The 14,776-nt window shown below is 39.0% G+C and overlaps 1 protein-coding gene across 1 annotated transcript in view; it reads right to left on the bottom strand.

Annotated features, from left to right (window-relative positions):
• The window catches only part of LOC123747631 (uncharacterized), a 107,122-nt gene that overhangs the window by 73,098 nt on the left and 19,248 nt on the right, over positions 1-14,776 (bottom strand). Inside the window, exons 2-4 of the mRNA XM_069322243.1 lie at positions 2,556-2,765; positions 1,543-1,670; positions 1,062-1,241 (exon numbers count right to left, since the gene is read on the bottom strand). Coding sequence (XP_069178344.1) covers positions 1,062-1,241; positions 1,543-1,670; positions 2,556-2,765 — 518 coding nt within the window. The remainder of the gene's footprint in view (positions 1-1,061; positions 1,242-1,542; positions 1,671-2,555; positions 2,766-14,776) is intronic.

The raw sequence follows: 14,776 nt of genomic DNA, 5'->3' as shown, positions 1-14,776 counted from the left end.
TAAAAAAAAAATGAGGCCACATCTTCAATCTTGCCAAGTTATCTTGTTCAACAGACAACAGTGGGTACTTCTCCCAGAATGTAACAAATATGCAAAAATATTTTATTAGATGAAAGGCTAGGATCCTTAACAAATTGTAAACTTTCTTCATCAAGGCCATCCTTCATTATATATATATATATATATATATATATTATATATATATATATATATATATATATATATATATATATATATACATATATATATATACATATATATATATACATATATATATATATATATATATATATATATATATATATATATATATATATATATATATATATATATATATATATATATATATATATATATATATATATATATATATACAGTATATATATATATATATATATATATATATATATTTATATATATTATATATATATATATATATATATTATATATATACAGTATATATATAAATATATATGTGACCACCAGTTGACTTCCACAGCGGCCGCGGGAAACCCCTCATAGTTCCCATAGTTGTGGGACAGACATACTGTTGGGCTTATCGAGATCATCTCAGGCCAACTACTGACGCTTCCCAAGCTACAACCCCACAACTGTCTAACCTCTGGGTGCTTATTTACTACTAGGTGAAGAGACATCAGGTGAGAGGAAACGTTCGCCAAACACTTCTTCTCTCTTGTGAGAATCCAACCTTGGACCTCTCAGACTGTGCTCTCCACTGCATCACAAGACCCTATTAATACCACCCTTGGCCAATTTTGAACAAGTAGAAATGCATTTAATATGAAATTAATGTATTTACAGCAGAAATGCTTATACAGGTACCAAAGAATTAAATAAGCAGGTACCAAAGAATTATACCTCTAAAAGTTACCAATGCAAGATTGAATGTGTGTATATACAAACCCTAAAACAGCATGCCAATAATGCCTGAATTCACAAAATATATTTTGTATGATGTCTAAGAATTTTACAACACACTATTTACAAGAAATCTAAGGTATTTATAATTAATTCTGATGTATTTCAGATAAAATTCATACCATTTCAAGTTCTTCTTGAAGCCTCTTTACAGTAGCTTCCTTGAGACCAAGCTGGGCAGAGAGTTTAACAACTCTCTCTGATTCATCCCTAGCATGCTTCAGGATGTTCCACTTTTCTCGTTCTGTTTCATCTCTCTCTGCCGCAAGGTGGCGTAGGGACTCATCACTCTCCTTCATGCGCTGACAAAGGTAAACATTTGCCAAAACAGGTAATGAAATGATATTACACTTCAAGTGTCATAATTATGAAGTTACAAGTGTATATAATCCTAAGATTATAACAATCATACCTCCATTGTAATTATGACAGCTGACATTTAAATGAAATGAAGCAGTGTGTATCATTAGTGGAGAGGTCTAGATGCAATTCAGTAATGAAAATTGTACAATTTTAGTACACTGGCATAAGGGCACTAAGTGAATAACAAAAATTCTTCAACATTCGATATTCAGTAGTCAACGACGAACACCTTAATTATACCTGCTCATAATTTCGAATAAAGTCCCGTAATTCTTTTTCTTTGTCTTCAAGTGTTGCATACAACTGCTTCATCTGGTTCAACAAATCAAATTTCTCTGCTTTCAAACGTTTTCTATCTGCTTTCAATGCTGAATGAAAAAAAAGAGCATGTATATAGTACAAATTATTATGATATTAATTACTAGGGAATTATCCCTGCATTAAATATACTGAACAGAAATAATAAGTAGAATGAAAATGACATTTTATCAAACATTTAAAAAAATTTAAACAAAATATAATAAATGTATATGTACAGTCTTGTATAAGTACATAGTGTATAAATACAGTATATATGTACAGTACATAATTTATTTTCTCAGTGAAAGACAGCTTGTATACATATATACATCAGGCTCATATCAAGGACCCCCCCAAGGTGGAACTACTGACACTCTCCAGGATGCATCCCCACAACAGATGCCTAACTCCTGGGCACCTATTTACTGCTAGGTGAGCAGAGGCATTACGTATTAGGAAATGTGCCCAATCATTTCTGTCCCGCCTAGCATTTGAACCCAAGATTCCTGAATGTGATTAGAGAATGAACCCAAGTATCTTTGGAGTATTTTTATTATTAAAATTAATATAGCTATTGCTTACCGAGATAAATTATTAAGGTTGTACTACTATTACAAGTCTTACTGAAAAAGGGAATATGTTTTATTGTTGACCAGACCACACACTAGAAAGTGAAGGGACGATGACGTTTCGATCCGTCCTGAACCATTCTCAAGTTGATAACCATACTTACATACTTTAGCTACGTTATTGTGACGCATCGCCCGAATATGTTTTAATTTGATAAAGAATTCAAATTTTAACAAAATTAGCATTTGTGAATAAATGTATTGAAGAGTTTACTATCACGTAGATGTGGTTTGATAAGGAACCTTATTGCTGCTTGTGTTTGAATGTATGTGAACTTAAATCTTTTCTGTTCTATGGGTGTGAACTTGAGACATTGTACTTACCCGAAAGAGCCTCCTTGGCATGTGTAAGTTCTATTGTCATTTCATTGATCCGCGGCTTAAGTTGATCGTCCCCCACTATGTTCTCCTTCACTCTGCGCAGCTCTTCCACCTCACTTTGCAATGAACGATTCCTGACGACGAGTTTCTCGTTCTCCAACCGAAGTTGTGACAGTTCCTCTGCCAGTTGATTACTCGAACTCTCACTGTGGTCTGTGGGGGACATGGAATATTTACATTAAATTTTCAAAATAAGTCACATTTCTATAATAACTATGTACTGATGGTATGGTAACTTTGGATTACATATTTAAGTGGGAAACTTAGTTTCTCAGTTATGAGTAATTAAAGGCGACTTTATTACCAGATATTGAATTGTAGATATCTAAATGTGGTTTAAGTGCAGTGGAGTGAGATAGGTTTCCTATTGTTGAGTACACAAAGCTTGTTAAGCTTATCGAGGTTAAATATTCACCAATAGGGCCTAGGTGAATGACTGACCTTTCCTAGAATGCAACCAACAACAGCCACTCAAGTCCCAGCTAGTTACATTTACTGTACGGAAAACAGAGGCATCAGATGCAAGAAAACTTGCTCAGATGACCCTGTCCATGAACTGAACAGCTCAGTTATATAAGCTGACTCTGTTAACTACTTAAAACCCAATAAATAATCATAAAATAATAGCCATTATTAGCTTATGCTGCCCAACATAGAAAACAAGTTTTCTTTTATTACTATTATACCTAGTTGCAAGTAATTACGACGTGGTATTTAAGAAAGTGAAAAAAACAAGAGTTTACATAGTGCTATGCTGCCCAGTACGGAAAAGAGCCTTAGTTTAATAATAATAATAATAATAATAATAATAATAATAATAATAATAATAATAATAATAATAATAATAATTCATTGGACCAGGGGACGGGTTGTTAGGGGACAGCATAAGCATGTTAGGCATATCTTGAAACAATTTTGTACTTATGTGGCAAAGACAAACTAAACTAACCTTCCTAGGCCTAATACACATTATCTGAGGCCTAATATATTACATATGTGTGCTATACTAGGCCTAGGAATATTTAAGTTTGTTTTTTATATTATTTTTTTTCAGACTACCTGTATAAAGTAAATATAGTAGTATAAAGTTCTACTATCTAATTGCTTAGTACGTCAATGTTTGTACTATGGTGCACATAGTTACAAAAAGTACTATCTAAACAGGAGGATGGGTTGCAGCCTCACACCTCCTCCACTCTCTCCTATACTCACACCTTTCTCATCCTTTCCCATCCTTACATGCCCTATGGTCTCCGTATAGAGACAGTAGAACGACGGTCTCGCTTCATGCAGGTTGGAGTTCAATCCCCGACAGTCTAAGTGGTCGGGCATCATTCCTTCCCCCGTCCCATCCCAAACCCTTATCATGACCCCTTCCCAATGCTATGTAGTCGTGATGGTTTGGCACTTTCTCCTAATAGTTCCTTTCCCTTCCAAACCTCACACCCTCATCCCTCTCCTCCCTACCTCACACTTCTACTCTCATATTCAAATCAGGCTTTATTTGAGTTAATCTCTATATAATGAAAAAATGTAATTTTTAGATTAAAATAATGACTAAGTTTAATATTAAAAAGCAAATATAAATGCATAATTATTTATGTATAAAATCTATTTGTCTTATGCTAAATATAATTTATTTACTACAAATGTGTTTCTGTAGTGTATCATATATGTATTATCTTTAGATAATATAAAAAAGTTGTGCGAAGTCCCCAGGCCAATGTTAAATGCAGTACTTAAATATGCCACTTTTACATTTCATGTTCAATTGATAAAATAAGATAATTATCAGTAGATAGCGCCAAGCCAGAATGTGCTCCGCCGGAACCCCCACAGTGATAAGCCTGCAGATAGCTAAGAAATATTCCCATGAATTGTAATTAGTGTAATTAAATTAATGCAACTTTCATTTACTACCTATGGATGTAGTTATTAATTGTATTTGATTTCTACTTTATCATTAAGGATTATTCATTATAATTATTCCTTAATACTTTATTGTTATGCACTAGTCAATAATTATTTATCATTCATCCTAATTAGCTATTTGATTCATTAAAAATAATTGCTTATTATTATACTATTTGTTATTATTATTATTTATTATATAATAATAATTAATTTATTATTTATTAATTTATTATATATTAATTTATTATTTACCATTATAAAATAAACAAGTCCCCAATCTGAGCACGTTTTCTTCCAACCTCAGAAAAATTACAATAAAAAAAAAGTTTACAGGTACAATGCAAGAATTTTTGACACAAAAGCAGATAGGAGCTATATATAGATGTGTGACTCCATTGTTGGTGCGAAGATGTGCATTGAATTTTGTAATTAGCTCATCAAGATTGTAACTTGCTTAGCTAAATGAATTGTGGGGTTATGGCTAGATGAATTCAGTCCCTGAGCCCAATGTGCCTCTGAAACCCTTTCCACTACCGCCCACAAGATGGGTATGGGGTGCATAATAAATAAACTAAACTAACGAAAATGTATATATATAACCACGATACTGGAACACAGTCCTTTATATCAGTGCTAATGAGTGTCTTCGTAATTTTCTCCTTAAAACTATGTATGTATGTATGTATGTATGTATGTATGTATGTATGTATGTATGTATGTATGTATGTATGTATGTGCTTGCGGGGGTTAAGCTCTGGCTCTTTGGTCCCGCCTCTCAACTGTCAATCAACTGGTGAACAGGTTCCTAAGCCTACTGGGCTCTATCACATCTACACTTGAAACTGTGTATGGAGTCAGCCTCCATCACCTCACTGCCTAATGTGTCAATCACTCTGACACTAAAAACGTTCTTTCTAATATCTCTGTGGCACATTTGGGTACTCAATTTCCACCTGTGTCCCCTAGTGCATGTGCCCCTTGTGTTAAATAGCATGTCCTTATCTACCCTAGCAATTCCTTTGAGAATCTTGTATGTGGTGATCATATCCTCCCCAACTCTTCCGTCTTCCAGCGACGTGAGGTTCAACTCCCGTAGTCTCTCCTCGTAGCACATACCTCTCAGTTCGGGTACTGGTGGCAAACCTTTGAACCTTCTCCAGCTTAGTCTTATGCTTGACTAGATATGGACTCTATGCTGGAGCTGCATACTTCAGGATTGGTCTGACATATGTGGTATGCAACGTTCTGAATGATTCCTTACACAAGTTACTAAATGCCGTTCTTATGTTGGCCAACCTGGCGTATGCCGCTGATGTTATCCTCTTGATATGGGCTTCAGGGGACAGGTCTGGCGTGATATCAACCCCCAAGTCTTTCTCTCTCTCTGAATCTTGAAGAATTTCATCTCCCAAATGATACCTTGTATCTGTTCTCCTGCTCCCTACACCTATCTTCATTACATTACATTTGCTGGGGTTAAGCTCTAACAACCACTTGTTCGACCATTCCTTCAGTTTGTCAAAGTCTTTTTGAAGCCTCAAGCAGTCCTTCTCTGTCTTAATCCTTCTCATAATTTTGGCATCATCAGCAAACATTGAGAGGAATGAGTCTATACCCTCCGGAAGATCATTTACGTATATCAGAAACAGGATAGGACCGAGTACAGAGCCCTGTGGGACTCCACTGGTGACTTCACGCCAATCTGAGGTCTCACCCCTTACTGTAACTCTCTGCTTCCTATTACTATGCTTAGGTACTTAGCTTAATACTTAGGTATTATGCTTAGGTACTCCCCTATCCACTGGAGCACTTTACCAGTCACTCCTGCCTGTCTCTCCAGCTTATGTGCCAGCCTCTTATGGGGTACCGTGTCAAAGGCTTTCCGACAGTCCAAGAAAATGCAGTCCGCCCAGCCTTCTCTTTCTTGCTTAATCTTTGTCAGCTGGTCGTAGAATTCTATTAAGCCAGTAAGGGAAGATTTCCCCTCCCTGAACCCATGTTGGCGATTTGACACGAAGTCCCTTCTCTCCAGATGTGTTACTAAGTTTTTTCTCACGATCTTCCCCCATCACCTTGCATGGTATTCAAGTCAAGGACATTGGCCTGTAGTTCAGTGCCTCTTGTCTGTCACCTTTTTGTATATTGGGACCACATTAGCCGTCTTCCATATTTCTGGTAGGTCTGCCGTCTCCAGTGACCTACTATACACTATGGAGAGTGGCAAGCAAAGTGCCTCTGCACACTTTTTCAGTACCCATGGTGAGATCCCGTCTGGACCAACAGCCTTTCTCACATCCAGATCCAACAGGTGTCTCTTGACCTCATGTCTCGTAATTTCGAACCCTTCCAAGGCGGCCTGATTTTCTGCCCCCTCTCCTAGCGCAGTGACCTCAACTTGTTCTATTGTGAAGACCTCCTGGAAACTCTTGTTGAGTTCTTCACACACTTCTTTGTCATTCTCTGTATACCTGTCCTCGCCTGTTCTAAGTTTCATTACCTGTTCTTTCACTGATGTCTTCCTCCTGATGTGACTGTGGAGTAGCTTTGGTTCGGTCTTGGCTTTGCTTGCTATATAATTTTCATAATTTTTCTCTGCTTCTCTTCTCACACTAACATACTCATTAATGGTTCTCTGTTATCTCTCTCTCTGCTTTCCGGTGTTCTGTTATTTCGGAAGTTCCTCCACGCCGGTTGACCGAGCGGACAGCACGCTGGACTTGTGATCCTGTGGTCCTGGGTTCGATCCCAGACGCCGGCGAGAAACATTGGGCAGAGTTTCTTTCACCCTATGCCCCTGTTACCTAGCAGTAAAATAGGTACCTGGGTGTTAGTCAGCTGTCACGGGCTGCTTCCTGAGGGTGGAGGCCTGGTCGAGGACCGGGCCGCGGGGACACTAAAGCCCCGAAATCATCTCAAGATAACGCCCTTTTGTACATTTCCTTTGTTTCCATACATGCCCTATTAAACATTGGATTCTTCTTTTGCTTCTCGGATTTTTCCTTTTGGGCCGGGATGAACCTGTTTACTGCCTCCTGACACTTTTGGGTGACATAGTCTATCATGTCTTGTACAGACTTAGCTCTGAGGTCTGTGTCCCATGGAATATCCCTTAGGAAACTTCTCATCTCCTCAAATATGTATGTATGTATGTATGTATGTATGTATGTATGTATGTATGTATGTATGTATGTATGTATGTATGTATGTATGTATGTATGTATGCCTTGGATTTAGTGCCATGTATGACCCTTGTACAACATGTGAACATGAATCCGTAATGAAGTTATCATTTAGGTTCGATGCACTTTCACTAATACGGTAATATCCAAGAAATGTCCACATATTTCACCCACAGTGACATATACGTCATAGCTGATCCCAAACTTGCCTACTGCAGGTACAGTCAACTCTCAGTCTTTGCCTGAGCCCATCAAGTAACTGTAATCCTTCCACTTTCCCCCCAATGCACGGCTGTGGCGCCCATCATAGACAAATATAACTAATATCTGTACATCAACATCAACATCTGTACATCTGTAGATCAACACAAGTGTAAATTGTCAAGCTTAAAGAACATTGGGGGTCAGTTTCTGAACCCATTGTGCAGCAGCAACCGTTCCTTGTCAACAGGATGGGTACTGGTATGGGAAGTATTAATGAAATATTTAAACCTACACAAATTTGAACAGAGAATGTGATGACAAAAACATAGAAGGAAAAAAGAGTTAACGATTAATCACAATATCAGCGACAAAAATAATAGTCTTTCTAAATGTAATATTATTAATGAATATTTTACTGGTAATTATAACGTCTTGTATCAAAGATGTACCTGTGTTAGCAGTGACAAGGCCGCCGACAGCACCAACTGATGATCGACGCACGTTTAACTGTCGCCAACTGTCTTTCCCTTCAGTCAGTTCTTCGTACCTTTCACGGCTATACACACCTTCAATAGTCCAATTATCTGCCTCTTCACATTCTTCTGATGTTTCTCCTTCAAGCATGCCATTCATATAGGAGCATTCTTGCGCTTTACCATTTACATTCATTTGATAAGAACACTGTTCTCCCATCTCTTCCTGTCCGCGCACGTGTTCACTAGACGAGGTTGTATTATCATGGATCTCGCTCACTAGCGTGTCTTCAGCAGTGACAGTGATGGGAGTACAAATGTCACACTGTGACAACTCTGACGTCACCACCTGTGACGCATCATCCTCTAACTCTGCACCAAAACGCAAATACGTTATATTGTGATTTCCACCCATTACTGTGGACAGATCAGTGCTCTGCTGCCCTTCAACATGATCTTCGCCTTCCTCTTCTTTTGAGTTTCCGTTGGAACTGACATGACTATCGCTACTATTCATAAGACATTCTTCGATCTTCTCTATTTTGTCTTCATAAGGTTCGAGGCACATTTGGATCCCTTCCTCTTTCTCCCTCTCTGCATCGATGTCCGTCATGTTTACACCGCTGCCCATAATAATACCATCTTCATCGTCGCTTGAATTATAGTTATCTACGATACTTGGTTTGTTAGCCTCACAATCAGAACTCAAATCTTTCTTCTGGTGTTTACCAGACTCTTCCAAAATAGTGCCAAGTCTCCAGTCCGCTGCATTAGTTGCTGTGTAAACAATGGGACGATCACTGAAGAGATCATCGTCCAACGTGTTCACCACCATACTTCGTGGCGCCAGGAGAGGAAATTCTACCTCTTCTTGAAGTTCTTGAAGAAGAGATTGTATAACTTTCGTCGACTGTGCTGAAATGTAATGATCTGAGCGCATGTCGTCACTTGCGTTAGAGTCAGCAGTGAGGTCTGGGAGTTGCCCCGGAGACTCCGTAGCTGTGAGCTCATCTATGCTGGTTTCTAAATAGAGAGGTTTTGCACAATCGTTATTTTCATCCTTGGGTTTCACGGCTTCAGTAACTTCTTTTAAAGAATCAACATAAAGCTGACTAGACGCGTTACTCTCTCGGTCCCTGCAGGTATCATGGCTACGCAGTTTGAGAATCTCTGCAGCAAGACGTATACTGCTTCTCTGACAAAATGACTTGAAGTTTGCCGCTCTCACTTTTCGCCTGGCTTCAGGACAAGACTTAATAGAGAGTTGACTGTCGAAGGATCCAATACTGTGGGTGGAGACGGTTGCATCTATGTCAACCGATTTAGCAGTTTCCAGGTAAGATGGACTAGAGATATCAAACTCGGAGTTAAGACAAGTTACTGATAACCTCTGGACGTTGCTTGAAGACCCTCCTGGGTCAGTTAGTATATCTAAATCACAAAGGGCAGGACTGCTGGCCCTATTAGGCTCAAGTTCGTGAGAAACTGCGTAAAACCCAACACTGTTTCCCATCATGAAGATTACCACAGTTGAATGCTGTCCGCGCACCAATATATTTAATCATTAGTTTTATGATGCTCTCATTGTTAAATTAAACAAAATAAGCGAGTTACAAATCAAACAAACTTGAAAATATTTTAATTTGAAAGTTTTAACGCCAGTATTGTTTTGAAGACCACGATATAACCTCATATCAAATTCACACTCACTTCTTAAAACTTTCAATTGCTGTAACATTCTTTTGTGTGTCTGTACTGCCTTAATGACAAACCCAAGTTTACACTTCATCTTCGGAGTCGCATTAATTTCAAATTTCCAATAAGTAAATTCCATGCACAATGGGTTTGCCATTTGGATAATAAAGTCAACAATTTCCTGGGAACAACCACAGCCATTGTGTATCTATAACCTGAGTGATTGATTGATAAAGATTAAGCCACCCAAGAGGTGGCACGGGCATGAATAACCCGTAAGTCTATAACCCGTCGCAAGCGAATCTTTATATTACCCCACACAATTTTCGATGCCGGAGGTAACCTAATGTTTCCAAGTGCTCATTTGCTTTCAATTTAACTCATAAGATTTGTAATTCTTTTTTTAAATATTATGTTAATAACATTATGGCACAATAAAACCTTCGTTTCCACTTTGTAACTTGGAACTTTGCGATGCACACCGTAATTAACTTGAAATGTGCACGCTTGTGTTCTTGTCATCCTCTCCTTAACTTGTGGTGCTATCTGTGAGCCGTCGTGAGAGGGGCAGCTCCACTCTAACCATCACCAGATAAGAGCTACACGTAACTGATGAAGGCGGCGGGGTAGGAGGTGACGGTGGTGGAGAACCAGGAGCTCCTGTGGTCGACACATGAGCTGGTCTGAGGTCACGTCTCTCCCATCAGACCCGTCTGTCAGCGCCTCATGGCTAGTAATCAATACATATGTGAATTAAATTTAATTCTCACACTTAGGCAAGCGTAAAAAGAGTTATGCCAACAAGTGCCCCAAGCACATAGATTTATGGGACAGTAGGTAGTGAAAATTATATTGAGGCTTTACAAGGAGATCTACAGGAACTATATCAATGGGTTTATAACCTTATGGGTGAAAAAGCATGTCCTGTTTTTTGTCCTGCATTGTGGCTTGTCGAGCTTGACACCGTTGCACCTTGTGTACGTTACAAGTGATCTTTTAAAGAAGTGGTCTGGATCCAGCCCGTTTTCAAGAGCGTTCCCAACATCAAGAAACTGTCGTACTAAAGTGTCGTATCCTAACCTACCACAGGACCCACGGACAGAAAACGGAACATTGTCAATTTCGCGAGCCGCTACCATTTTCTAGTACGACAGTTTTTGGCCTTAGGTAAAGTATACGTCGAAATGCGACGTGCTATTATGAGGACGGGTTGCTGGATCAACACCTTTCAAATTGTTCATTATTTAAATGGAATCTTTGAGATCGGATCTGTTATTTCTGGTTTGTGGTCGTGAGGCCCTCAGCCTTTCCTAGTATGAAAGTCAATTAGTTCTGGAATGATGTTTGCTGTTATGCACTGTGCTGTCTCCAAAGCAGACACGTCCTTCTCAAGATGAGGTCTTCATCAATAGTATTCCAGATGGGTGCGCATCAGAGATTTGTATAATTGAATAATCACTTGATTTCCTTTGAAGTCTAAGGTTCGTTTGACTATTCCTAGGTCTTGGTTGGCTTCTTGTACTGCAGCTCCCACTTGCTGGGCAACTTTCAGTAAATAATGGGTTCTGATGCCAAGGTTCTTTTCTTTATCAATCTGCTGCAAGGTAATATTGATAGAGATGTGTAGTCTTGTGCTGTAGTCACAATCGACTTGAGAATGATCCAGGACGGACCGAAACGTCGTCGTCTCTTCACTTTCTAATGTGTGGTCTGGTCAACAAGGTAATATTGTTAATTTGGTAGTTGAGAAGTGGATTGTTATGCCCCACATGTAAGGTCTTGCATTTTTACGATATTAAAAAACATTTGCCAATCTTCCGACCGTCCCGACGGTCGAAGTGGTCAGGCACCATTCCTCCATTCCGTCTTAACCCAGATCCTTGACCTTCCACATGATATATACTCGTACTGGCTGGGTACTTTCTCCTCATAACTACCAACCTTCCACAGTATGAACATGCCACAACACCACCACAAGCATACACACATCTCCACCAACCTTCCACAGTATGAACAAGACATACCACAACACCACCACAAGGATACACACATCTCCACCAACCTTCCACAATATGAACAAGACATGCCACAACACCACCACAAGCATACACACATCTCCACCAAAAAATGAACATTAAAAGTATTATTAATCTCTCGGGAACAATGTAAACAGCATGTTCTGTTGTACTTCCTATATTACGGTGTTCAAAACTCGCCTTAGGTCTACTATACCATTTTGGCATGTAAGCATTTGTAAATATCTTTAACACTGTGATGGATAATGCCACTTGGGTTAAGTTTTAGGTTATATTAGATTTCATTTGTCTCTTGTAATTGTCTTCCCCCTTTATGGTATAGCTAAATACAGGTCTCCCATCTCGCTTATCCGTTTTCATTACTTTACATATATTTGGACTGAATTCCAGCAGCCATTTATCTGCCCCACTCTTGAAGTTTGTCAAGGTCTTCTTGCAGCACCTTACAGTTCTCTTCAGAGTGTGTGTGTGTGTGTGTGTGTGGGAGGGTGTAAAGGCGGGTTAAATGGTGGGGGGGGAGGGTGTGGGGTTGGGGGAGGGTGTGGGGTTGGGGGAGGGTGTGGGGGTGGGGGAAGGTGTGGGGGTTGGGGAGGGTGTAGGGGTGGGGAAGGGTGTAGGGGTGGGGGAAGGTGTGGGGGTGGGGGAGGGTGTAGGGGTGGGGAAGGGTGCAGGGGTGGGGGAAGGTGTGAGGGTGGGGGATGGTGTTGGGGGTGGGGGAGGTGGTCAGGTAACCCCCAGGAAGTAAGGACTTCAGTTACTGCTGCTGGAAGCTCAAGTATAATGTCGTTCCGGACGCCTACCTGACCCAACACTGTGTTCCTCTTGTGTTGCTGCAGTCTTGTGTTGTGTTGTGTTGTTGTAATCTTGTGTTGTGTTGTGCTGTTGTTATCTTGTGTTGTGTTGTGTTGTTGTAATCTTGTGTTGTGTTGTGCTGTTGTTATCTTGTGTTGTGTTGTGTTGTGTTGTTGTAATCTTGTGTTGTGTTGTGTTGTTGTAATCTTGTGTTGTGTTGTGTTGTGTTGTGTTGTGTTGTGTTGTTGTAATCTTGTGTTGTGTTGTGCTGTTGTTATCTTGTGTTGTGTTGTGTTGTGTTGTTGTAATCTTGTGTTGTGTTGTGTTGTTGTTATCTTGTGTTGTGTTGTGTTGTGTTGTGTTGTTGTAATCTTGTGTTGTGTTGTGTTGTGTTGTGTTGTTGTAATCTTGTGTTGTGTTGTGTTGTGTTGTGTTGTTGTAATCTTGTGTTGTGTTGTGTTGTGTTGTGTTGTGTTGTTGTAATCTTGTGTTGTGTTGTGTTGTTGTAATCTTGTGTTGTGTTGTGTTGTGCTGTTGTTATCTTGTGTTGTGTTGTGTTGTTGTTATCTTGTGTTGTGTTGTGTTGTTGTAATCTTGTGTTGTGTTGTGTTGTGCTGTTGTAATCTTGTGTTGTGTTGTGTTGTTGTTATCTTGTGTTGTGTTGTGTTGTTGTAATCTTGTGTTGTGTTGTGTTGTTGTAATCTTGTGTTGTGTTGTGTTGTTGTAATCTTGTGTTGTGTTGTTGTAATCTTGTGTTGTGTTGTGTTGTTGTAATCTTGTGTTGTGTTGTGTTGTGTTGTTGTAATCTTGTGTTGTGTTGTTGTAATCTTGTGTTGTGTTGTGTTGTGTTGTGTTGTGTTGTTGTTATCTTGTGTTGTGTTGTGTTGTTGTAATCTTGTGTTGTGTTGTGTTGTTGTTATCTTGTGTTGTGTTGTGTTGTGTTGTTGTAATCTTGTGTTGTGTTGTGTTGTTGTAATCTTGTGTTGTGTTGTTGTTATCTTGTGTTGTGTTGTGTTGTGTTGTGTTGTTGTAATCTTGTGTTGTGTTGTGTTGTGTTGTGTTGTTGTAATCTTGTGTTGTGTTGTGTTGTTGTTATCTTGTGTTGTGTTGTGTTGTGTTGTGTTGTGTTGTGTTGTGTTGTGTTGTTGTAATCTTGTGTTGTGTTGTGTTGTGTTGTGTTGTGTTGTTGTAATCTTGTGTTGTGTTGTGTTGTTGTAATCTTGTGTTGTGTTGTGTTGTGTTGTGTTGTTGTAATCTTGTGTTGTGTTGTGTTGTTGTAATCTTGTGTTGTGTTGTGTTGTGTTGTGTTGTGTTGTGTTGTGTTGTGTTGTTGTAATCTTGTGTTGTGTTGTGTTGTTGTAATCTTGTGTTGTGTTGTGTTGTGTTGTGTTGTGTTGTGTTGTGTTGTGTTGTTGTAATCTTGTGTTGTGTTGTGTTGTGTTGTGTTGTTGTAATCTTGTGTTGTGTTGTGTTGTGTTGTGTTGTGTTGTGTTGTTGTTATCTTGTGTTGTGTTGTGTTGTGTTGTGTTGTGTTGTGTTGTGTTGTTGTAATCTTGTGTTGTGTTGTGTTGTGTTGTGTTGTGCTGTTGTTATCTTGTGTTGTGTTGTGTTGTTGTTATCTTGTGTTGTGTTGTGTTGTTGTAATCTTGTGTTGTGTTGTGTTGTTGTTATCTTGTGTTGTGTTGTGTTGTGTTGTGTTGTGTTGTGTTGTGTTGTGTTGTTGTAATCTTGTGTTGTGTTGTGTTGTGTTGTGTTGTGTTGTGTTGTTGTAATCTTGTGTTGTGTTGTGCTGTTGTTATCTTGTGTTGTGTTGTGTTGTGTTGTGTTGTTGTTATCTTGTGTTGTGTTGTGTTGTGCTGTTGTTATCTTGT

The sequence above is a fragment of the Procambarus clarkii genome, chromosome 10 (genome assembly GCF_040958095.1).
Source record: "Procambarus clarkii isolate CNS0578487 chromosome 10, FALCON_Pclarkii_2.0, whole genome shotgun sequence".
Lineage (NCBI taxonomy): Eukaryota > Metazoa > Arthropoda > Malacostraca > Decapoda > Cambaridae > Procambarus > Procambarus clarkii.
Note: the sequence above shows the minus strand (reverse complement) of the source record. Positions and strands in the feature narration are given on the sequence as shown.